The 22,384-nt window shown below is 38.5% G+C and overlaps 1 protein-coding gene across 2 annotated transcripts in view; it reads left to right on the forward strand.

The window, feature by feature from the left end:
• Window positions 1-742: 742 nt before the first annotated feature.
• Window positions 743-22,384, forward strand: part of gabrb4 (gamma-aminobutyric acid type A receptor subunit beta4) — a 53,757-nt gene continuing 32,115 nt past the window's right edge. For both annotated transcript variants that reach the window (XM_018692242.2, XM_018692244.2), the window contains exons 1-2: window positions 743-2,067; window positions 3,954-4,048. In XM_018692242.2, the coding sequence (XP_018547758.1) occupies window positions 1,988-2,067; window positions 3,954-4,048 (175 nt within the window). In that variant the 5' untranslated portion in view covers window positions 743-1,987. The remainder of the gene's footprint in view (window positions 2,068-3,953; window positions 4,049-22,384) is intronic.

A 22,384-nucleotide genomic window follows, 5' to 3' on the forward strand; every position in this document is an offset into this window, starting at 1 on the left:
GGACAAAGTAAATTCTCATTTCTTGTTGTGGAGGACAGCAGAGAATACACAGCAGCATCACATGTTTCAAAACTATAAAGAAAAACTAAGGCTAAGGACTGATTGACTTGGCTATTTGTCACAGTGCATGTGGCCCTGACAATGATGGTGATGATGATGAGGAGGAAGAGAACAATGATGATGAAGCAAAAGTAGAGTGTGATATCCCTGACACGCCACATTTCTTTTACATGTATTACTGTAAAGTGCCCCCCCCCAAATCACAGCAGAAACGGTTCCATGGTACATCAGTTGCTTTCAGCTTTTGTCCCACTGACACCACAGTGGTGACAGCATTGGGTCTACTCCTTTAAATGAGCCTTTGCGCATAGCCTTCGAATCACCACAACTGCATCAGTGCTGGCTGGGTTGCTTAGCAACTGGACAGCACAGAGATCCCTGAAGAAAACCTCCTCCTCTGTATAAAACACAAGCTTGTGTGTGATTCTTGAATTGTGACGCGCGGGTGTTAGCAGTTTCCAGTAAAGGATGTTTATGTTTCACATACAAGAAAAAAAAAAAAAAAAAAAAAAGAGCGAGTCCTGGTTCGTCACGAGGAATTGATTTTTTTTTTTTTTAAGTAAATAAATAAAAGATTGTGCGTGTTTATGTTGTGTACGAGCGCGTGTGTGTGCCCCTGAACGTGTGGGTGCATATGTGCATGTGCATGTGTGTGTGTGTGTGTGTGTGTGTGTGTCAAATAATGTGGCAAAGTGGATGGAATGCAAGAAAACGCACCGGCACACACTCTCAGCATCCTAATGGGTTTCAGAGAGAATAGACAGACAATTCAGCGCATGAACAGGCTGTCGCTAAGGAATTCACCTTAGGTGTCCCCCCCTCCCCTTCTCTTCCCGCAGCAGGACATTATTTTAATTTAAACTAAGTAAAGAAAAAATCGACAGGAAAGAAGAGACGAGGTTTCCTCATCATGTCTCTGGACTGTTGAATCTCTGTCATTTGTTGAGTGTTTGGGGGAGAAGACGAGCGGACCGTATTAACGTGTCCAAACGCCATTTAACGTTGGGCAGCGGAGGCAAGTGGACTTTTCAGATAGGTTTGCATCTTTGATATGAAATCCGACGCTGTGATACATGCATTGGCGTATCAGGGGCCATCCATATTTCTCGGCATCTAATTTTTTTTCCACCACAGGAGTGATATAGCCTGCTCTGACGTCTGCATCAGATATTACCCAGTGCTTTTTCAATGTGCATTTTCCCCTCAGTGACTTTGCGCTGATCTACATCATCATCAGCAGCAGCAACGGGAGAGAGAGAGAGAGAGACAGAGAGAGAGAGAGAGAGAGAGAGAGAGAGAGAGAGAGAGCAAGACAGAGAGGGGAAAAAAAGGGAATGAAGATTTCATTTTTCTTTTTTTTAAACCCACCGCTCCCCTTCAGCCGACCAGCGTTTCCAGCTCAAACAAATATCTTTTAACAACATCACGTTGTGGAATAGTCTGGCGCCGGAGCATCGCTGGAACCATGCCTCTTCTGCAGATTTGGACTGGGAAATTTCATCCACCAATTTGATCATCAAGAGGCTGCTGCTCAGTCATTCATGCCAGTATTTGTTTGTTTTTTTTAAAGAAGACTTGTCATCACTTTTTAAAACTATTGTGTGTGCTGTTTTGTTTGTTTGTTTGTTTTTTGTTTTGTTTTTTGTTTTTTTGAGCAAGATGTCTGATCTTCTGGTGTTGGTCGAGGGGCTCTGTGACCTGCACGGATTTCCATAGCTGGGGAAAACAGCGGGGGCCAATTAGGAGATTTTTTTTGAAAATCGAGAAGTATATTTTAATGAAGACATCGCATGCTTAGATGTAGGCTAGTCTATTCGACATTTTTAAAAGGCAATTATTTTTTGATTGCCGATTTTTACTTTGTGCATTTTCGGGAGGACCACTGGACTGGTTGGATTATAGAAACTATATCTAAGGATTTGTGGAGATGTTGGGTCGTCAAGAAGATAAATTATGTGGAATTTTCTCTGCTCTGGCGGCTTTGTCCTTCGTATGCTTTGTTCAAAGGTAAGAAAACGTCGCTTGGAAAAAAAGAAAAACCTTTCACACCAATAGATGTGATTACAGATCAATAAAAGACTGATATCTGGCAAATCGCATTAACGGGGTACCCAGGCCTACTTATTAGGGGCATTGCTGCCGATATATGCTCTAATAGACGGTGCTGTGGCGCGCGCGAGCGTAAAAACATGCGCGTGCATGGTATCAAGCCTATTGTGAAACGTAACCTACTCCCGATATCAAAATGAGGATATAGCCTACATATGTGTGTTGGTTTCTGACTCCCAGTGTGATCGTGCGTGGAGTGACAGCAGGCTACAGTAGGCTTACCCCGTGATTAGATGGTAGGATCAATCATTCGATCATCGATTGATTACGCTATGGTAAGCAGCTAGATGTATGGGGTCTACAGTGCTGTAGCCACTCGGCCTGCAACAAGCCTACTTATTTTTCATCTGTGTGAACGCAAAGTAACATTCCCATTCATATAATCATGTTAACTGCCCATTTTATTGACCGGAACCAAATCAATCAAAATCGAAAAAATAATCCCACAGGTCATCATCATCAGCTGCTTCTCTCAAGATTGGAGACAGGGTATAAGATTTAACGTTTCAGTGAATAAGCTCTTGTAGGCCTTGGAATGTTTACAGTGTGAATTACTGCAAAAGCCCTTATGAACATCATCACAGTCAGAACCTCCTGATCAATCCCTTTATTGTTTTGTTGATAAAGGCACTGATATATATCCCTTGTGGCCTACTCGTCTCTGTCTGCAGTAACCTACAGCCTCAGTGATGAGATTTTAGTGCTCACAGAGGACTGGGTCGCACTTTTTTGCCCCTGATTCCATCATAATACACCCAGAATAACAGATGAAAGGGCGTAATCTTGCTTGTGTTTCAGGTGTCAGTGGCGTTCTCTCTCATACTGATGCTCTCAGGTGTCAAACCCCCACAAGTCCTGGAACTGGCCAGCTTGATGAACAGCTGCACTACCTATGAGCTAATTGAACAGTGCTTCCCTGACTGAGCCGAGGGCTAGTGCTCCTATCAGGGGAGCAATTTTAACACACTTCTTCCCCTTCCACTCATCCCACAACCCCTCCTCCCCCTGTAACGAGGAACCTCAGCTGGAGAACCTGTCTCAGTTAGCTGATGCAGGTCGTGGCACCGATGTTATAGGTGTCAGTCAGACTATTGCGGACTATACGTACGCTCCTCCTGGGGATAGTCTGTCTCCGGGCTCAGACCGATGAGGCCTGTGACATTACGATGGGAGGCTGTGTTACAGCCCTGAGCTTATTTAAATACATTCACATGAATAAGCCTGGGCTCCTACCTGAGCAGGGTAGCCTCAGAAACTATGACATTGTCACTTTTGATGCCACTATTTTAAAGGGCTGATATCAATAAAATGCTTGACAGGTGTATCATTATCACACCCCCTCAACTGATTAGATGGATACACTGTAGGTGGGGCTACAAGGGGGGAAATGCATACACAAGGTTCATTTTTAAACCTTTCTCATGACAACAACACAGGAGTCAGTCTGCTTTTAAAATTATGTCTAGTTTTAATTTAACTTAAATCCTTACTGTTGGGTGGTGATGGCCAAGAAGCTGACCAAGACTAAGAGTGGAACAGACAAAACATGACAAATTAATGCTTCACATGAACTGGGGTGAATCGGTGGATGGATAGATGTTATGTGCTGTTTAATGCATCTTAAGCCCACTTTCCCTAACACGTTGATGTAGGGGCTTCCTCTTCAAAGGTGGCATTTAGTGCCGTAATCATTTTCAGGCTTCATCATACATTAGGTGTGCTGTAGAGAAACAAAATGTCTATGTCTTTAAAATGGCTCTTACACTTGTGGTTTCTGCCCTCAGCTCCTCCACTGGAAGCACCGGAATGTCTGTGGCCAAGACCACCGTGGACAAGTTGCTGAAGGGATATGACATCCGTTTAAGGCCTGATTTTGGAGGTACGTGTTGTGACTGCATCTGTTTGCCTTCTATTTTTTTTTTTTTTTTTTTTTTTTTAGGGGTGGGGGCTCAAACTCTGTTGTCGAGGGTATTTACAAGTCAAGGTTTGTGCACGATGATTTTTATGAGGTGTTCCTCTGAAAGCTGTCGAAGAGTTTTCCAAAATATAGGGAACAGCTTTGAAGTGACTGCTACCATGTCATTACTATGCATCTGTTCTCATATCGAAGATGGCTACTCCTCGAGAATTAGTACATACATGCAGAAGAGCAGTCTAACACTATGTTTTTAAAGTCAGGAATAGTGAACATATTGATTTTTAATACTTTTCTGATTAGAGATGTTTTATTGCCTCTTTGTATTTCATAGCAGTGTCTCTGAGCGTTTGATTTGCAGATCAGGGAAAACACTTTTGCCCCATTAACTTTTATTGGAAATTGTGCATCTTTTACATCCGCTCATTAGAATAATGGTATTTTGATAATTGCTGAAAATAGAAGGCGTGGGGGACAAGTCATTAGTGTGTGTCATTTGGGTTGATTGTTTTACTGAAGCTATTTAACCACAATAGATGTTAAGCAGTATGAAAATAGTTTTAGTTTTGAATGGCATACTAGCCTGTTGCTAATGACTTAGCTAATTACAGGGATACTTTGGTGTAAAATGAGAGGTTTGGAAAAAATCTGGAAGGAAACAAAACAATTTTTGCAAATGAAGTATGGCACCTGTACTTACAACATATAAGAGGATTTTTCCTGTTTCATCGTTTTGACTTCAAGCATCTGGGGCTTGGTCTGCACAAGGCCACTCACCGATGACGTCATAACACTGACTGACAGCCATAGTGATGGTTCTAATTCAATACAATGTATTAGATTGTACCGATTAATTTCAGCACCAGCTTTATTGTTCTTTGTATTCAGAAAAGCTTATGGCCATATATTACACCACTAGGGCATGTTAACAGAGGGTGATGTTAATTTAACAAGAGCAAACAACACAATTGAATGTCTGTCTCTTTATTAGTTTTCTCTAGCTTCAGTGCTGCATGGCCAAAAGTCTACAATCTCTGGGAATATACTGACATGCTGAAAAATCCCATGGTCATCCCATGTTTAGTCACAGTTACTTTAAATCATAAAATTGCTCCTCTATTGGTATGTCAAATATTTATGTTTTTATTTGAATTAAGAGTAAAAATGAGCAAAGTCAGAAATGATGGGCCTGACATTTAACTTACTGAAAAAAATGAACTGTAATGAATGGTAGATGGAGACTGTGTGGCATGACTCATCTACAAAATATCTGAATGCAGACAGGTTATGTGTTCGAAGGCTTGACGACATGAAACAAAATAACGAACTGATAACCTGATACATGATGTTCATTGCCTCAAGAACTTCACATACTTATTCACTCTGGCTCTGGCTTTTTTCTGTACTGCTAACTAAAATGTTTTGAATATTGAGTATGCTTGAATTTGGTTTAAATGTAGAGGTACATACATTTACACAGTATAGACATAAAGTATCTGATTATCACTAAATTCAACAGATACAATCTAAATAGTGCTTATTAAGTATATGTTATTCACCGGTATCTTTTTAAATAGGCTGCAAGCAGCAGCCTGTCAGTCCTGTGACTACACCACCACTTGATGAGAATGAGAGCAAGCAGTGAAAAACATATAGCAGGTGCGCCTCCTCATATAACCATCCTCTGGTTGGGTGCTCTGCCAAAAACAGATGCTCTGATGAAGGCTTATGTGCCAAAACACGTTAGCCTGATGTTAGCCATTGTAAAAATATGTTATAGTAGAGGTTACGTCTTCGTTCTGCGTTTTGGAGTGCTGCCATTCCAGAGCTGTTTCATAGATTCAGTGGAAGTAAATGAGAGCAAAGCAAATCAAAGAAATGTCTCATTCACTTTGTTTCTGACGGCTGAAACAAGCTCATAATGCTCAACAGTAGTTTTGAAGATTTCACATTTAAGAATTCTATTTGCAGACTGTTTCAGTTGGGGAGTTATCAGTTGGAAAGGGCCTTTTAAAATATATTAAATATCACTTATATGCAAACAAACTTTCAAACAAACATTTTCAAAATCAATGTTTCAATAACATTTTCACACATTGCTTTTTTTCCATGAATGTAGCTATTTAGCCAGGTAGTTGGTGCTTGCAAAAGCCAACTATTTGTGTTTCTCTCTGGTGTTTCAAATTGTGCTTTTATAACAGTTGGCAAACTAAATCTAAATGACTTTAAAGAGTTTTTCTGGTTTGAACTCGTCTTTATTGTCTCCCCCACCAACAACAGTTTAGCTCAACGGTTATTCAAATGAGAGTGAATTAAAGAACTGAATGTGACCAAGAAGCTAAAACTTTATGGCACATTTTTGTTGATACATATTTGACTTAAAGACAGCTGGCATTGACCATGGGCATAAGATTTGGTAAAAGATGCATAGATACCGCATGTTTCTGTATAAAGGGACAAACTGGTGTTTATTACCCTTTCTCTGCAACAGTGAAAGAAAAAGAATCCTATTCTGAGTTTTTGTACATACAAAATAACAACAGAGTTGGTTATCAGTGGTTTAAGTAGCCACGTATTATATTGAACAACAAATATATTAAAACTAATCATACAACAGTATCTAGTTTTATCACTTATACCACTAAAAAAGTACGAAGTGCAAATGTTATGAAATGATTGAAGATTTTTTGATTTCTGGTTTTAGGTTTAATTAGTATGTGGTGTCTGCTTAAAGATTTGTTGGTTATAACCCGTTGTTATCTAGCAGCCTGTGAATGCACTGGAGAGGCTAGAGCAAGTTTTAAAGAGTGAGTATCCCAGGCAGAGCGTAGCTGTGCTTTACCCTCAGGCCAGGGAGCTGTAGTCCATCATGTCTTGATATTTCCAACATCAGTCAGCTACTTCTGTCGTGACACAACTGCTGACGACCTTCAGCTCTCGAGATGCAACAAAGAGGATTTTAATTTAGCTCAATGCTGGACACTGACTGTGGTTCCAAACAGCCTGGCCAACACCCACATTTGAAATAAAAACAGTCAGAGGTGTACATCGGTGGGAAAAACCCAGTGGTGATGCCATAGGATTTTACTGATGTATGGTGGCCTTACCACCAGTATAAGCAGATGAAAATCTCACTGTACAGTCATCCGCATTGATCTGTGCTCTAAACAGTTAGACAGGCCCAAATGGCAGGTTATCTCATCATTCAAGATTTTCTTGCAATTATAGTTATTATTTTTTTATTATATTAAAAAAAAAAACAAATTGCAGAAAAACTTGTGGCATTGTGATATTTTCCAACTAATGCATCAGTTACAAAGAGTACATCTATTTTTTCTCCCTCATTATCTGTTTATTTGAATTATAGCCCTTGGTTGAAACTTGATAACAAGTTGCTCATGGTCATAGAGCTGAATCATAGACCACAACCCCTGTATGGCCTGAATAATGCATTACGTAGATGCAGATTCAGCAAGGTAACCAGAGCACTGCAGACCTGGTTGAGAGAATATCATTTTTTTGAGAACAGTACCAATGTTTGTTTAATCACATTTGCCCAGTTTGAATCATTATACTTCTATATTATATTTAGCTACTCTTCTTATATTGTTTCGGAGTCATTTGAGATGCAAAAGTGTAAAATTAAAACAGTTACTACTGTTATTACTACTACTTAATCCAATATCTGAAATGAAAACACCTTTTAGACAAGCTACATGATTGTCAACCACTACTACTTTATTCTATGTATTCTTCTCATCTTCCAATAAGTGAGTCTGTTCTGGCACAAAGGTGTAAATGACATTTGGCAAATGTGACGTGGCTTGAGATGAAAAATTGTACTTGGGGGTTCGGAATCCTGGACTAGCCTCAGAAAAGCCAGTTCAAAAGAAAAGTGTATTGTTTTCAGCAGTTTGATCATGTTGATGGTGTGAGCTGGTTAGGAAGATAGTTCAAGGGAATGTGCAAGGATGACTGGGCTACATGGGCAGTATGGGTGTGTTTGGAAGTATCATTGAATTTATGGGTGGGACTTCATGGTTGGATAGGGTATAAAGAGAGACTGTGACACTATAGGATATAGGACATTTTAAATGGGATTACATACGTAGGAATCATAATTATCACAATTGGACTCAACCCACTGAACAATAAAAGCATAGCCACCTGTCCTAAGATCCTTTTAGAACTCAGGTCATTTTTTGTGCAAGGTAAACTACAGCAGCAAATTTTTAGATGCCTTTTCAGATTCTGACACTGCTGTACTACCTACTTGACAGAGATGCAAAGTGTAAACAGGGCACCACTCTGGAAGAATTTTAGGGACTGATGGACTTCCAGTCAGCTCAGCTGCCTGTTAATTATGATGCTGACAAGGAGATAGTGCAATCCTGCAACGCTTTCAAATAGATGATTGGAACAGAAAACCCACTGGGTTTGCTTCATGGATGCTGACACAACTGAATATGGTTAGATGGAGAGGGACCTAAGCATTTCCTAGGTGTGGATATGCTGGAAGATGGATGCCCCATGCAGGGAACCAGAATAGTTGTACACAGATGTAGATGTTCACACAAAGTGTCTCGGTGGCCTTATCCTAAGAAGGTGCTTGCAGTCCATAGCCTGCTTGATACCACAGTGACAGATAATAGGATAACATTCACCTGTGACCTCTGTAGTGAGTTCATGCAACAGTACAGCATTCGTTATGTGGGCATTGCTCCTTTACACCATGCACCTGATAGTTGAGGAAGTTCGTACAATGAAAGAGGGCTTAAGAAGGTAATGATCTTGCCAGGAGATCACAGACTAGCTGACAGTTCAGACAGGGTAGAACTCTTTTGCAGTGATTAACAAAACCTTTTGTACTATCAACCCCTGACCACGTGAGCCTTCAGGCCAGCCTTTGATACAGACCCTGTTACACTGGAGGTCCCTCAGTGGTCTCACTTGTAAAACCTCTTGGTATTGAGTTAAACATGTCTTATTTTAAGGTATTTCTGGTGTTGGTTGCTGGTCAGTCCCATGTGGGTTTTGTTCTGAAAACACTCTGCAACTTCTCTGCTTTGCTAGTTTACCCAAGATTTTTAACTTTTTTCTGAATTGCATGTACATGTACCTAAATTTGATCCTTTAGTGGCACATTACTAAAGAAGCAGAGAATTATTGTAACTAGAATGCTTTATTCTTACGCTGAGTTTGGTATTATGTGCTGAATGCTACTCATCAAATCCTTTGTACCTACCTTCTGATGCAACCCAGTGTCTCCTATGACTGCAAATGTACTGTAGTTAAGGTTATGGAATGGTCACGGTTTCATTAGATTTAGGCATAAAAAAATACTTGGTTAAGTTTATGAAAAGTGGTTTGACTTAAAATAAGTAACAAAATAATTCCTTAAGGCTAGATGGCCTTTGTCATCATGGTTACAGTAATAAACATGTAGTTAAATGGTCATGATTAAAAGAAACAATGGCAGCCATCAGTTTCATCAGTTTGGCGCTCTTCAAATTACATCACCAGACCTCCTTTGCTTCCATCATAACTCTATAACCACTAGAGGATGTCCAACAAGAAAACATAACTATTGGTTGTAATTATATGCTGGCACAGATACTTGTGAGCTTGTTTTTTTTTAATAGGACAATCTCATTTTACCATAATGTATGTGAACAAATATGTGATTTCTCACAGAAAATCACAAATTAATTGCATTTTTGATAATCATTATGTATCTATACAAAATGTCACTGCAACCATGTTCTTGTCTCAAGTGAACCCATTTTATTTTCGGCTGAAAATACTGTTTGTTCATATTTTCTGCATTCCTCGTCTCATCTAATCTTTTTTGTTCCTTCTCTCATTCACACTGCCTTGCATGCATGAGACCTTGCATGTCTTTGCATCAAACAATTATTTCTCTGTCAAGTTGTGTGCCACTACAATAAAATCACGACTACTAATACTGCCTATCATGGATAATAAAGTCCACATTGGTATCTACAAACCCTTTGAAATACATGGCACGTTTCCTAGACGTATGGCCATATTTACAATTTGCTTTGCTTTGCTAGTTTACCCAGCTGAGAGGAATAAACTACAGATGCCATTTTGATTGTAATGAATGTACCACCAAAATGCAATTTAATCTCTTTTTTACCTGCATCTGAATTTACAATAAATTCTATTACGCAGCAGCTAGTTATATTTATGTCGGGCTTTAACTAGGCTCATGCCTTTTCTTTGAAGGATAAACACACCATTTCTAAGGCACATGGCACCAGTGCATACATGATGTTATGCTGTATGATGAAATGGTTTTCATAAAAGTGATGACCCATGAAATGTATCTGAATAAATGTATTAGGAAGAGTAATGAAATACGTGACCTAGCTAAATCAGTTTCATAAGAGGCCCATTCAATTAATCATTCTCTCAATACATTTACAAATATCACATGTATAGGTATCACCTTGTGGTAGATGATTATTTGAATCATTTTTTATAAATAACAACAACATTTTATGGCATTTTATTTTAGGCTGTGGTAAAGGCATGTGTGCTGCTTTGGCGCGTGCAGTTGATATTGACCTTTATCATCACAACCAGCTGTCAGTTTTATAGCATGTTTAGCATTAGCTGTATCATGACATTAAGACAAATTTTGTATTTGTTCTGTCTATGCAGCCAGTGTCTGCTCATTATCTCTGCATGCACAAAAAGAGTTCTTGTTTCCAGAATTTGAAAATACTGTGCGTGGCTGTGACACAGATGCCTAACACTGGATAGTTTGTTTAACACAGTAGCAGTGACGACTTATGCCAGTTAGGTAGGCCAATTGGTGTATGGTCACATATCTGTTTCTGCATGTGATCTAGTAAGAAATTCTTTATTTGCCTGCACACTCCTTTTACCAGGGGTTATGGACTGTGCTAAGTAGGGTTTGTACTGTCGGCCAGGAAAAAGGGCAGGATGGTCTGACACTGCTTCTGTTTCTGTTTCTGCTTATACATAGGAACAGGAAACATTTTGAAAAATCAGCCTGCAGTGTGCAGACTTGCTCAGAAAAATCAGTAAAACAAAAGTGACATCCAGTCAGTTGGAAGAGATAAGAGGACTCAGATCAGCTCTCACCTCATTCACACATTCGTCCTTCTGGAGGACATATTTCAAATGAAGCTGTCATCATCACGGGAATGGGTTTTATGATCTCAGCTTCCACCATTAACAAAGCATGAAGGGTGACATATCACAAATGCTGTGAACATGCCAGTCCTCCCACTGAGCCCTAAGTGCAGGACATTTGCAGACTACACATTTGTTAAAATCTCATTTATGTGCACTATGCTTTTGAGAACTTAATGGATACATATGGTTTATAGTACATTGTACAGACTGCACATGTCTGCTACATAGCACATGGCAAAAATGTGGGTTCAAACACAAGTGCTGATAATGAGGAGCATAGAGTAAAGACGTGGCCAGAGGGTATTCTGAGGCAAGCACTTTTCAAATGATGACTTTGGGATGAGAGAGGATGCATTTTTTAAATAACTAAACCAGTGTTTACCAGACTAGGCTTGAGTGAGGCTAGGCTTAATAGTCAATTGATGTATGCAGAACAAAATACACTACTAAATTTGTCACCTAAATTTATTTTGTATTAATAGATTTAAAACACTTAAAATGAAAATCATTTACATCAACTAATAAGAGTTGCTACACTGAAAATCTGCGCATTTCATCTCCTTTAAATCAGTGTGCAGTACAAACTACAGTCTGTAATGTAATTGCAGAAAACCACAAGATGCACAACATGCAACACTGTATGGAAAATCATTCAGAAATGGATTTGTAACTGATTAAAGTGCACATTTATCATCTTCTCTTTATCACTGAGAAAAACAAACTTTGATAGCTTGTTGGGAAGGTTTTTAATGACAAAGTAGGCAATCTGCTTGGCTGCAAGTCAGTGTCAGTATTTGATCACTGCATCTACCGGGATGACAACAGTACATACAGTCTAGTTGGGTGATACTGTTACTATATACAGTATTTTGTTGTTATATATTACAGTATTTTGTTCACATCCTTCAAACTGGAACTGCAAAGTATGTGACACAAAGTGATAAATGTTTGTGAAAGCATCAAATGTAGTATTATTACTATTAGAAAAGTAATTGGAAGCTGCAAGGTTGCATAAACATATAATAATAATAAAAAAAAGATTTAAACCAGAGGTGATCATTGTTTCTGAATGTGCTGCATAGCAGCTATGCTAGTGTCACATGCAGGGGTTTGTATATATTATAGTGTTAATACACACTCCTCTGAAAATCATACTTGTACTGTATGTACTGTAGTGTAGTGGTCTGTTTCATACTATTCAGCTTCTTTGCAGGGGTAGTTGATTATCTCAGCATTTACATTGTCTTTCTCTCCCTCCTATACCGAACATGAAAAATAATTTAGATTATCAGCACAAATACAGTTCTGCGATGCTTTCCTCAGCTATTCTCCTTCCTTATTTTGTCCTTGTCTGATGTAATAAACAGTGATACTGGCTTAGTGTGTCTTAAATGGTTTTCTGTCAGTTGTGCAGCAGAGAGAAAATGAATTTCGCAGAGCATACTGTAGATGTGCATAAACAGGATGACAAAGGAACTGGAGAGTCTGTAAATGTCTAACAGAAGGTGCTGTTCTGGGAAAATTTATGAAGTGTTATCTATTGGTGTAGCTAGCCCTGCAGATTTTAGAAATCCATGTGACTTGTCATAACTGCAAGTGATAATGCGTTGTGTGATTATTTTTGGATAACTTCAAATGGAGGGCTTCAGAGGGTGTATGTGGAAATGGAAGATGTTTCTGTGCAATATGTATTAATGAATGATCACTTGTGTACCTTTTTAGAGAGAAAGGACAGAAAAGAACACATCCTGCTCTAAAACTGTAATGCCACGGCAATGTGACATTACAGTTATAAATCCACTGAGAATAAAGCAAAAAAGGTGAAAGAGGTGACTCTGAGAGTCCCTGATGGGTTCTCTGGGGTCATGGGAGTATTGACTGTTTCATAGCGGTTATCAATTGTACAAAATAAATTTATTTTGGTTGGAAAGCCTTATGTAAACATCCAAAATGTTACTTCAGTACTCTTTATTGTCAGTTTAATACCACCTTGTTGTATGTCAGATATCAGCACGGTTTGATTAGGTGTAGGAAAAGATTGTGGTTTAGGTTAAATTAAGTACCTTAACTACCATGACTTCATCGTCATGGTAACAGTATTAAACATGTAGTAAATATTTTCATCGGTAAGAGAAACTAGACTGACTAGACTGACTTGTCGCTCGTCACATGACCTCCTCCTCTCATCATAATTGCTACAGCTGGTAGGGGTCGCTAAACAATAAAATGTAACTATGCATCGTAATAAGCTGCCTAGTTTACTACAGGAGGAGAGTTGCTGTTGGTTTGGATCCCATGATACTAGTTAGTTAGTTGTTGTCCTCCCAAAAGCAATGACAAATTAAATAGTGTGCAATTGAATTTTAAACTTTGTACGGGTGATTGAATACCAAAAAAAATCCTCTAGAAAAGTCTGATTTAGGGGTGTCTATTAATTCGGTGTGCTCAAATAAGCAAAATAGTTTGCTTCTGAGGAGGAGAAGAAAACCTAATATTATTAGGCAAGGCAACTTTATCTGTATTGAACCTCTTGACAACAAAGAAATACACTGCTTTATGTAAGCCAAAGAATGTTTTTATGATTTGGATGTTGTATGTCAAAGGCCCGGTTTGGTTTGGTTTGGTTCTGCGCACATTGTGCATATACAGACGAATAAATATTAATATCTATGCATATAAATGTATGTCGAAAGTCATGTTGCTTGCATAGCTGCTCATAATGCACAACAGGACTGCTGTCTTTCAAAGCTCTGTTATGGGCTGGGCCGGGCTGGGTATTAATCACAATATACTGTAAAGGAATCTGACATGAGCTTTTAATGGTTCCAGCTGAAGGAGCATTAGTGTACATTTTGCAGTTTAACAATGTCAACCACTAAAAAGCATCAATAGGCGCCAGGACCGCAGGAATGTGAGAGCCAGACTCGATCTGTAAGGCAGCCTGTGGCCATAACTGTAAGCACCTGATCTCTGGCTATTGGCTGCGTTCATTTTAACAGTCTAATGCAGCTCGGTGCCAGTTCAGCCTGCAGCCATGTCATCAAAGTATGGTCACCTGTCCCTGTCTGCCGTACGCAGCCTGGGTTTTACTGCTCTCATTTCCCATTGACCCAAATGAGTCTCAGCTGCAGCTTGATCTTGTTTGTAATGGAAAAGCAGTAAATGTAGCCATGAAACTGCAGATCAGTTGCAGTGAGACTGGTGAGTGGAATAGACACTTAATTGACCGAATATGAAAGGGAGAGTCTGAATACGTGAGTAAAAGCAGGAGCTGCAGCGCTTTATATTCCATTTATAATGCATTATACTGTATGTAATCTAAGTGTAATTGATCTTAAGATATCCTTTGTGTCCTATGAGATAACAGACTAAATGCTGTTCACATACTGTATGTGTGCAGCTATTTACAGAAATCACTTCCCACACAATTATTTTACCCTCTGTGAACATGACCACTGATTGATGTGCACAGGACATCAGTTGCAACCCAGTGTTTGGCAGCCACAGCTATTAAATGATATATGGAAGCAGTTCTATCAAGACCAGTGGACACTTTTGCAATACTGTGGACAATCTCTTAGTCTGTGCCCTGCCACATGTCAGATGGTGGGCTGTTTTGCATACGGGCTGATAGTGCAGACCATCGTAATTCAGTCTAAAAGTAATGCCTATTCAGCGCAAAACAGGAGCGTGTTGTCAGAATCTCAGGATGGATGCTGGGGCATGTACAAGTGATATCTATCCTGATGAAGAGAGAACGCCCAGTGATTTATTACAGAGGAAACACAGGAAAAATGCTCAAGCTGGGCGCTTTCCCCTTTTCCCTTCACTTAGATTTTCTATTTGAATTAAATGAGGTGTGTATGTAGGCAGGCAGAGAGGGGCAAGGGTGGTGAGAGATAGCATGCAGGAGAAAGGACATACTTCATCTTCCCATTCAAAGTGTTGTTTTCAGCAACTTTGAAATGAAGGAGAAAAATGCTGATAGAATTGCACCAGAATGTATCGCAGTGGACTACAAAGTACAAAAACCCTAGGTCAGACATTGGTGAGGCATCCTGCATGCGGGGCATTTTTTTTCTCCCCCGTTTCGTCTCTCCTCTTAAGGTCCCCAGTGACTCACTTTTTGAACCTGCTGTGATTGATGGGAGGTGCGCCCTTGACAGGGCCAGGATAGGCTGGCCAAGGGCGAAATGCAGCAGCTATCCAATTGTTTCACATAGATAAACAAGCAAGGAAATGTCATTTACAGCATCTGGAGATAGATGCTGTCAGCCTCTCTACCAGGAAGTGCCGTGCTTAAAAGCCCATCTCATTATTGAACTCCAGCCGCCAGCTGTATAAAACAGGTTTCCACATAAAAATGATATGAGCATCATGCTGGGCTGGAGGGAAAAACAAGATGGTAGAGAGTAGATATAGTAGTCAACAATAAGAGACGAACATTAAGGCCTAAGCTGTACTAATATGCTTAAGGTCAGAGTTTATAATAATAATTGGCCTTTGCATTTTTCCATGTCTACTACTGTTCTAATATCTAGAAGTTGTACCACTTTGTAATGAGTATGTGATGGCTGCATATATACTAAAACATTTTGCAAAACAGGAAAAGATCAACTGTTCATCTGTAATTTTATTCAATATGTGGAGTCATGTTTAAAATACACAGTAACATTTTGTGTGCTGATTGCTTTGATAATTGTCCCTGGTCTCCCACATTACATATACATCCATTAAAATCGTGTAATGGTACACCTCAGACAAATGGTATGTTCCAGTCAACAACAATTCTCTTCTAAATCAGTGGCATTCTTGACTAAAGGTAACCATGACAACAGTACTAAGGCATCTCTATAGACCATGGTATAGTCACAATACTGCATTTTAGCATTTTGTGTTTTGTCACTATTACAACAAAACAACTACAACTGCTCTGCATCAGTGTTTACATACAGCAATATTCAGTGTCAGTGCAGGAAATCAAGTCAAGTCCAAGCCCAAACCTTTATCAAACTAACCAAACCAAGTGACATTTCGACATGAATGCATTCAGACAGTTTTCGGGTGGTCACATTGAATTTACCTGCTGCTTATGTAATGCACATTTTTGTTGTATGATCTATCCCCTGCCGTACACTGCAGTAACAGCTGGGCTAGAATAATGCATGTTAACTTACAACAAACCCAAAGCTCAAAATACTGAGCTTTGTCATTGCAAAGTGGTAAAGAACTTACGTAGCTGGCTGTTTGTTGGCACTGTTTTTTAAGTGCATGCTTTCAAAAAATGATCCATTATTCAAGATTTTTTTTTTTTTTGCTGGGTACATTATGGCTTTGACGTTGCGGATGCATTTTGGCTGCTCTTATTGAGTCATCAGTTTCAATCATGTAAACGTTTAGAAATTACTTGCACGTGTTGTTGTGTCAACTTGTTTTTTTTATTTATTTATTTATTTATTTTTTGCTGATGTGTTTCATAATCAGATTAGGACACTCAAAGAATAGATCTGTAGATTTTGTCTGTAAGCTCTCATACCTCTACAGTTCAAATATAGACGTATGTATAAGCTGACTGATGGCTAAACTGACTGACTGAAGTTTTCCTCTAGTAGCACAACACACCTTCTCCATTTCTCTCCGTCGCCTTCCTTTTTCCTTTGAGCCTTTGAACACACTCTAGCATGCACTGTCACTCTTCTTTTTGATTCCAGTTTTTTCATTTGGTCTGTGTGAGTTTATTTTGTTTTCCCAACTTTACATTTATGCGTTTTGCCTTTGATATACTATTTTTTCCTTGTTTTTGAGTCTGTCATTTAGAGTCTGTTATCCAGCTCTGTTGACTTTTGTTTGTCTCGTTGTCTTTTCTTTGTTTTGTTTGAGGTGAGATGTTTTTTCAGTGTTTCTTTTTTTATCTCACCTCCACAATGTGACTTTCTCTGTTTCTTTGGTGCATCATCATTTCATGTGCAAATGAATGAACTCTAAACTCTAGATGGCAGTGCAGGAGAAGCAAAGAGTACTGAGTAGTGAGATAAATTTGGGTAAAAAATAATTTTAATAAGTGAAGCTTATCTTCTCAGTTTCGCACACAACTTTCTTATAACACCTATACACCTAACTCATCACGACATTAGTAGTATTCATTTTCTCATTTGTTTGTCATTTGTAATTTGGCCATTTTCTTATGGTGGGACAGTGTAGATACGACGAAATTCACAGGTCACATAGTATGTTTTATGTAATGGCAACACTCAAAATCCTGTTTTATGATGTCTTTTATCATGTCATGTTAAAATTATGCAACAACAAAAGGCATTTTGTGTCTTTATTTGATAGCCAAAATGGCAAGAGGACAGGCAATGAGGGGGAAGAGATGGAGCATGACATGGAAAGGTCTCTGGCCGTGACATTCCAGTCCATTGTTGGTGTCTTAACCCCTAAGCCTCCAGGACACCCAGCTGTTTCACATTTTGGTTGTCTTTATTCTTGAAACAGCCTTTGGTTGCTGTATTTGTCATAGCAGCTCGAACAAAAGAGTAAAAAGAACCAGAAATAATTTATAAATGTATTTGTCAAAATGGCAGCCAACAACATGAAGCCATATTTACTTGCATGCACACCAGGGTTAGTGTAATGGTCGCAAATTAATATATTAATAAAGAACTAATTTGGGAATCCTACTCTCCTGAGACATATTAGCCATGATTGTTGAGGGGGATCTACACATAATTACCATAGGTTAATGTAATTATACAGGCAGCTTCAGCAGGACTTACCAATGCATAGCATGCCACAGAGGTAACTGGGATTTACTGCACATGTAAGGTTTCTCAGGAGATTAGTTTTGGGACATGACATCAGTTGAAAGAGACAAAGAGTACTATCTTTTCAGGGGAAAAAAACATCTTAGCTTTTCTACCTGTCCAATTTTGAAAATGTTCACTTCAAATTTCTAAAAGATCATGGAAATAATGGCATTGATTAACATTGTCAATCTGTGACTCTCTGAATAAATTAGGCCTATAAGTGAATAAATTATAAGTTGGAGCTTAAAGGACTATTGAATGAATTATACACTTCTTTAGCCAATAGTTTCCTAATCGCTGCAGGATAAAAATCCTGCAGTGGGTACCCTTTGTCCGCCAGTACTGTACATGGGCACGCAGCCTTTTTATTTCAGAATGAATAAAGAAATTAACCTTCAAGAGTCTTTATTTCTTTTCTTTTTCTTTTTAAGTTTTACTTTAAAACAGAACACAACTCATCTGGTGTACATACTGTCCTCTGTCTCTACACTACATGCCTGTCTCTTGACATTACGAAGCATCATTTTGAGACATTTTAATGCTACGTCCAGTGACTGTGCCTCTGTCCAAATCCATTTTTCTGTCTTCAGTAAGGAACTTTTGAGTTACAGTTTGATCTAAACGTACAAGAGAGTGGGCATACATACTTAATTTACTCCCATATTTAGATATATTCATAGAAAGGACTGATTATTTAGCATCTCAGACATTACAATTTCATTAACTTCATACATTAAAAAACATTTTTTTATTTTATGAGTCCACAATTAAACTAAAATCTACTAAAATAGATGAAGTTAAACCAAACCTTCTAATTCACTCTTCATCTTTTCGGAGTACTTTAATAATGTCCCTCATGGGATGGTGATTTATGAGTTGGAGTGTCCGCTGGTAATATGCACAGTGTTTCATAATTCACTGACAAAATCTGTGTATGTAAGTAGGAAGCATTGTTCACGTGCAGCTTTTAGTGTTTGATCTAAGTAGGTTTCATATATCAGGTCCAAGGTTTGTGACAGGATAGGACGATAAGATGAGGCCACCTTTACTTTATCCTCTGTCTCTTTGACTTCCTGTGATGTACTGCCTCTGCTCTCCTGTTTTACCTCATCATTTTCTTTTGCGTTCTCCTCTGTCCCTTTTCTCTCCTCGTGCCAGAGCCGCTTTAATGATTTCTCTTTATTCACCAGCAATCGCTCATCTTACCATACTGCTTCTTTATCCATAGTTGCCTTAATGGCATACTGTATATTCACAGCTGTTCAGCAGAGTTAGTGCTAGCAATTTTACAGTTAAGATTATTATTCTCTAACAATGGCGAATGCTGCGGTGATGCCATAATGACCTTTATTTAATCTGGAAAACCCCATTGTGACTGAAATACCATTTTAAGGGGGATATGAATACATGGGGAAAAAAAAAACAATACAAGATAATAAGTACCATAATATTCATTGAAAAATACTAAGTAAGTGGCAAAGTATAATAGTCATAAAGAAAGGGAAAAAAGAAGAATTCACTCTTGCGTGAATGTGATCAACATACAGTTGCATCACATAATATAACTGCATTTCATTGGGTGGTTTTGTAAGTAGTTATAGTTGAATGTTACACATGACTATTAGCAATGAGTGATCAAGATGGGACTTAAAGTATTGAAAGAACGTGTGGCAATAATCATATCTTATTGGCTCAAAGACAAATAAGACAGAGACAAGCAAGCTTGGAGCAGACAGCGTTTGTATTTTGTTTTCTGAAAGAGAAACCATGGTGATTTCATTATGTAAAGCTGAAAGAATATAATAAATGGATATAGAAAGTGTCCAGGTGAAGAGACTGAAGTTAGAAATATATGGCACAATTAATTAGGTCTCAAGAAAAACATTAAGCAGGATTGCAAAATGAATTGCAGTGTCAAGTCAGTAGGTTTAATACAGGGGGATGTTAATACATTTATGCCGAAATATCTGGCATACCGTTGCCAGCATTAACCTTTTTACAGCAGACTTTAATCATTAAACAATAAGAGCTTTGTTCTGTTTATTCATAGAATGAGTACAGTCAAACATAAGTATGTATTTCCTCCTTTTTTAATTAGGTTTTGACCAGTGTCAAACAATTTATAACCAACACTTCTTCCCTTGTGTGCCTTGCATCACAGCCTGGTCTCCATCTTCCTACATCCCATCATCAGCCTCATCAGTCATACAAGTACATTAATGCAGTATAATACTGCGCTCATCACTCAATACAAGGCTGATTTGACACATTTAAGTAAAGACGTGCTTTCTCTAGGCTTGAACTATCACACACAAAAACTAGCACAAAAGGTCTTAACCTGGTTTGTGCGTGAATTCTTCCATTTTGACATGCAGAGAATGCATAAAGGGGCAGAGCTCAACAAAACTGAAAAAATGTTTTAGAAATGGAGCAAAATATCTATTTTTTCCTCTGACTGTATTCATGCTTGAAAAACCTTGTTACTTTATTTTGAAAGAGACCATATTGAAAGTGACAAGCAATAGTTGCCAAATGTCCATCTATGAGGAATATATTAACTATGTTGCATATAGTAAACAAATGACAGTGGAGCTGTAAGATTACACTATTCTAATGTTTTACCTGCTTCACTGCCACATAGAAAACAAGCATTTTATTTTTGATAGTAGCTTCAGGGGGGCACATTAGAGGAGAGACAATTATGCAGACATTTTGTACAAAACCTCAGCATATATCTGCCTGAAGAGGAGTTGTTTGTTGTTTAGACAAATTTTTTTTTGTTGTTGTTTTTGAACGTTTATTAGGGTTGTACAGTGTACAACTCAGGTGGTCAGCAATGTGGCTCCACAGCAAGAAGGTTCTGGTTCAAATGCACTGATCAGTTCAAATGTGGAATTTTTATTTTTAGAGTTTGCATGTTCTCTACATGTCTGTGTGGGTTTCCTCTTGGTGCTCCAGTTTCCTCCCACAGTCCAAGGACATGCAGGTTAGGTAGACTGGAAACTCTAAATTGCCTGTAGGTGTTGTCAGTCTACATGCATGTTAGCCCTGTGATAGACTGGTGACCTGTGCATTGCATCAAATGTATGCTGGGATATAGGCTCAAGCTCCCTGCAACCCAGAGCAGCAGAATGTATAGAAACTGCAATTAAAACTGTTGTCTTTTAGAGGTGAACATATCAAAATGTTTGTGGTAATTTCTGCATTGAACACAGGTATTTTCATTTTGTGAGCCTGTGGAGATATTTAAGGTCTTGAGGGTTCAGGATGAATACATTCAGCCAACACAGTAGTTCAACTACAGTACTGTCCTGTAGTGACCTAAATAGCTTAATTCATAAAAACAATCTACATTCACAACCTCGTGGTCTAATAATGTATCAAAAGTGTAGACCTACCTTCCTGTCAATGCATTCCAAATGGTATGCCTTCCCTTGATTTAATATCACCACCATAGTTAACATGCATTACATGAAATGCTTTTTAGTCAGGTATTTAATCATTGCATTTTAAGGTGTCATTCTTACTGCTTCTGTATTTGGTCACAATCATTGTCTATCAAAGATACATTTTGGTTTTGTAAGCGTTTGTATTAAATGCAGGAGAAAGAATTCAGTGTGACATATTTACATATTTTTCTATTTGCTAATTTCTTGAGGAAAAGGCTTCATGAGAGCAGTAGCCATTGAAAACAAAAGCAAACACAGACTCGACTGGATAAATCATCATGCTTCTCTTGCAACACTGTAGGGAAAATGCTGCACAGTTGCTATGGAGCCCTCTGTTGCTAGGCAATGGGTTGATTATCAGAGTTTTTTATATAAGAGGGAGAGTGGTGTTTTCTTTGCTGTCCAGCAAATTTGTTTTCAGAGGGCTTTACAACTGACAGGATCTGTGGAATAATATGACAACTCTATCCTCGAATTAAGCACAGTTTATCCAGTTTGATATGTTTATACCCTGGACCGAAATTTGTGGCGTAATGAATATTTAAACTCTCCATATTTACATGAAATGTAAACATCATGAAAGATTTCACTGGTGTTTGGGAAAAGCAGTATCTCTTTTTTCTATGTATACCATACCAAACCATATCTTCTTCGACTGTTCAGCTTCTTTGAGGAGCATCTTTAATCAGATTTAACAGGCTGATGCTGTATGGGGTTCAACAAGATTTCTGCTCATCTGCTGAAAATTCTTTTCTTGGCACAAGTACAGAATCAACCCAGATATGCCAAAAGAGTTAACTCAGCTCTTAATCTCAGCACCTGTTTGCTGGTAATTTATGCTGCTTCATTTCTTAAAA

Source organism: Lates calcarifer, linkage group LG20 (genome assembly GCF_001640805.2).
Source record: "Lates calcarifer isolate ASB-BC8 linkage group LG20, TLL_Latcal_v3, whole genome shotgun sequence".
NCBI lineage: Eukaryota > Metazoa > Chordata > Actinopteri > Centropomidae > Lates > Lates calcarifer.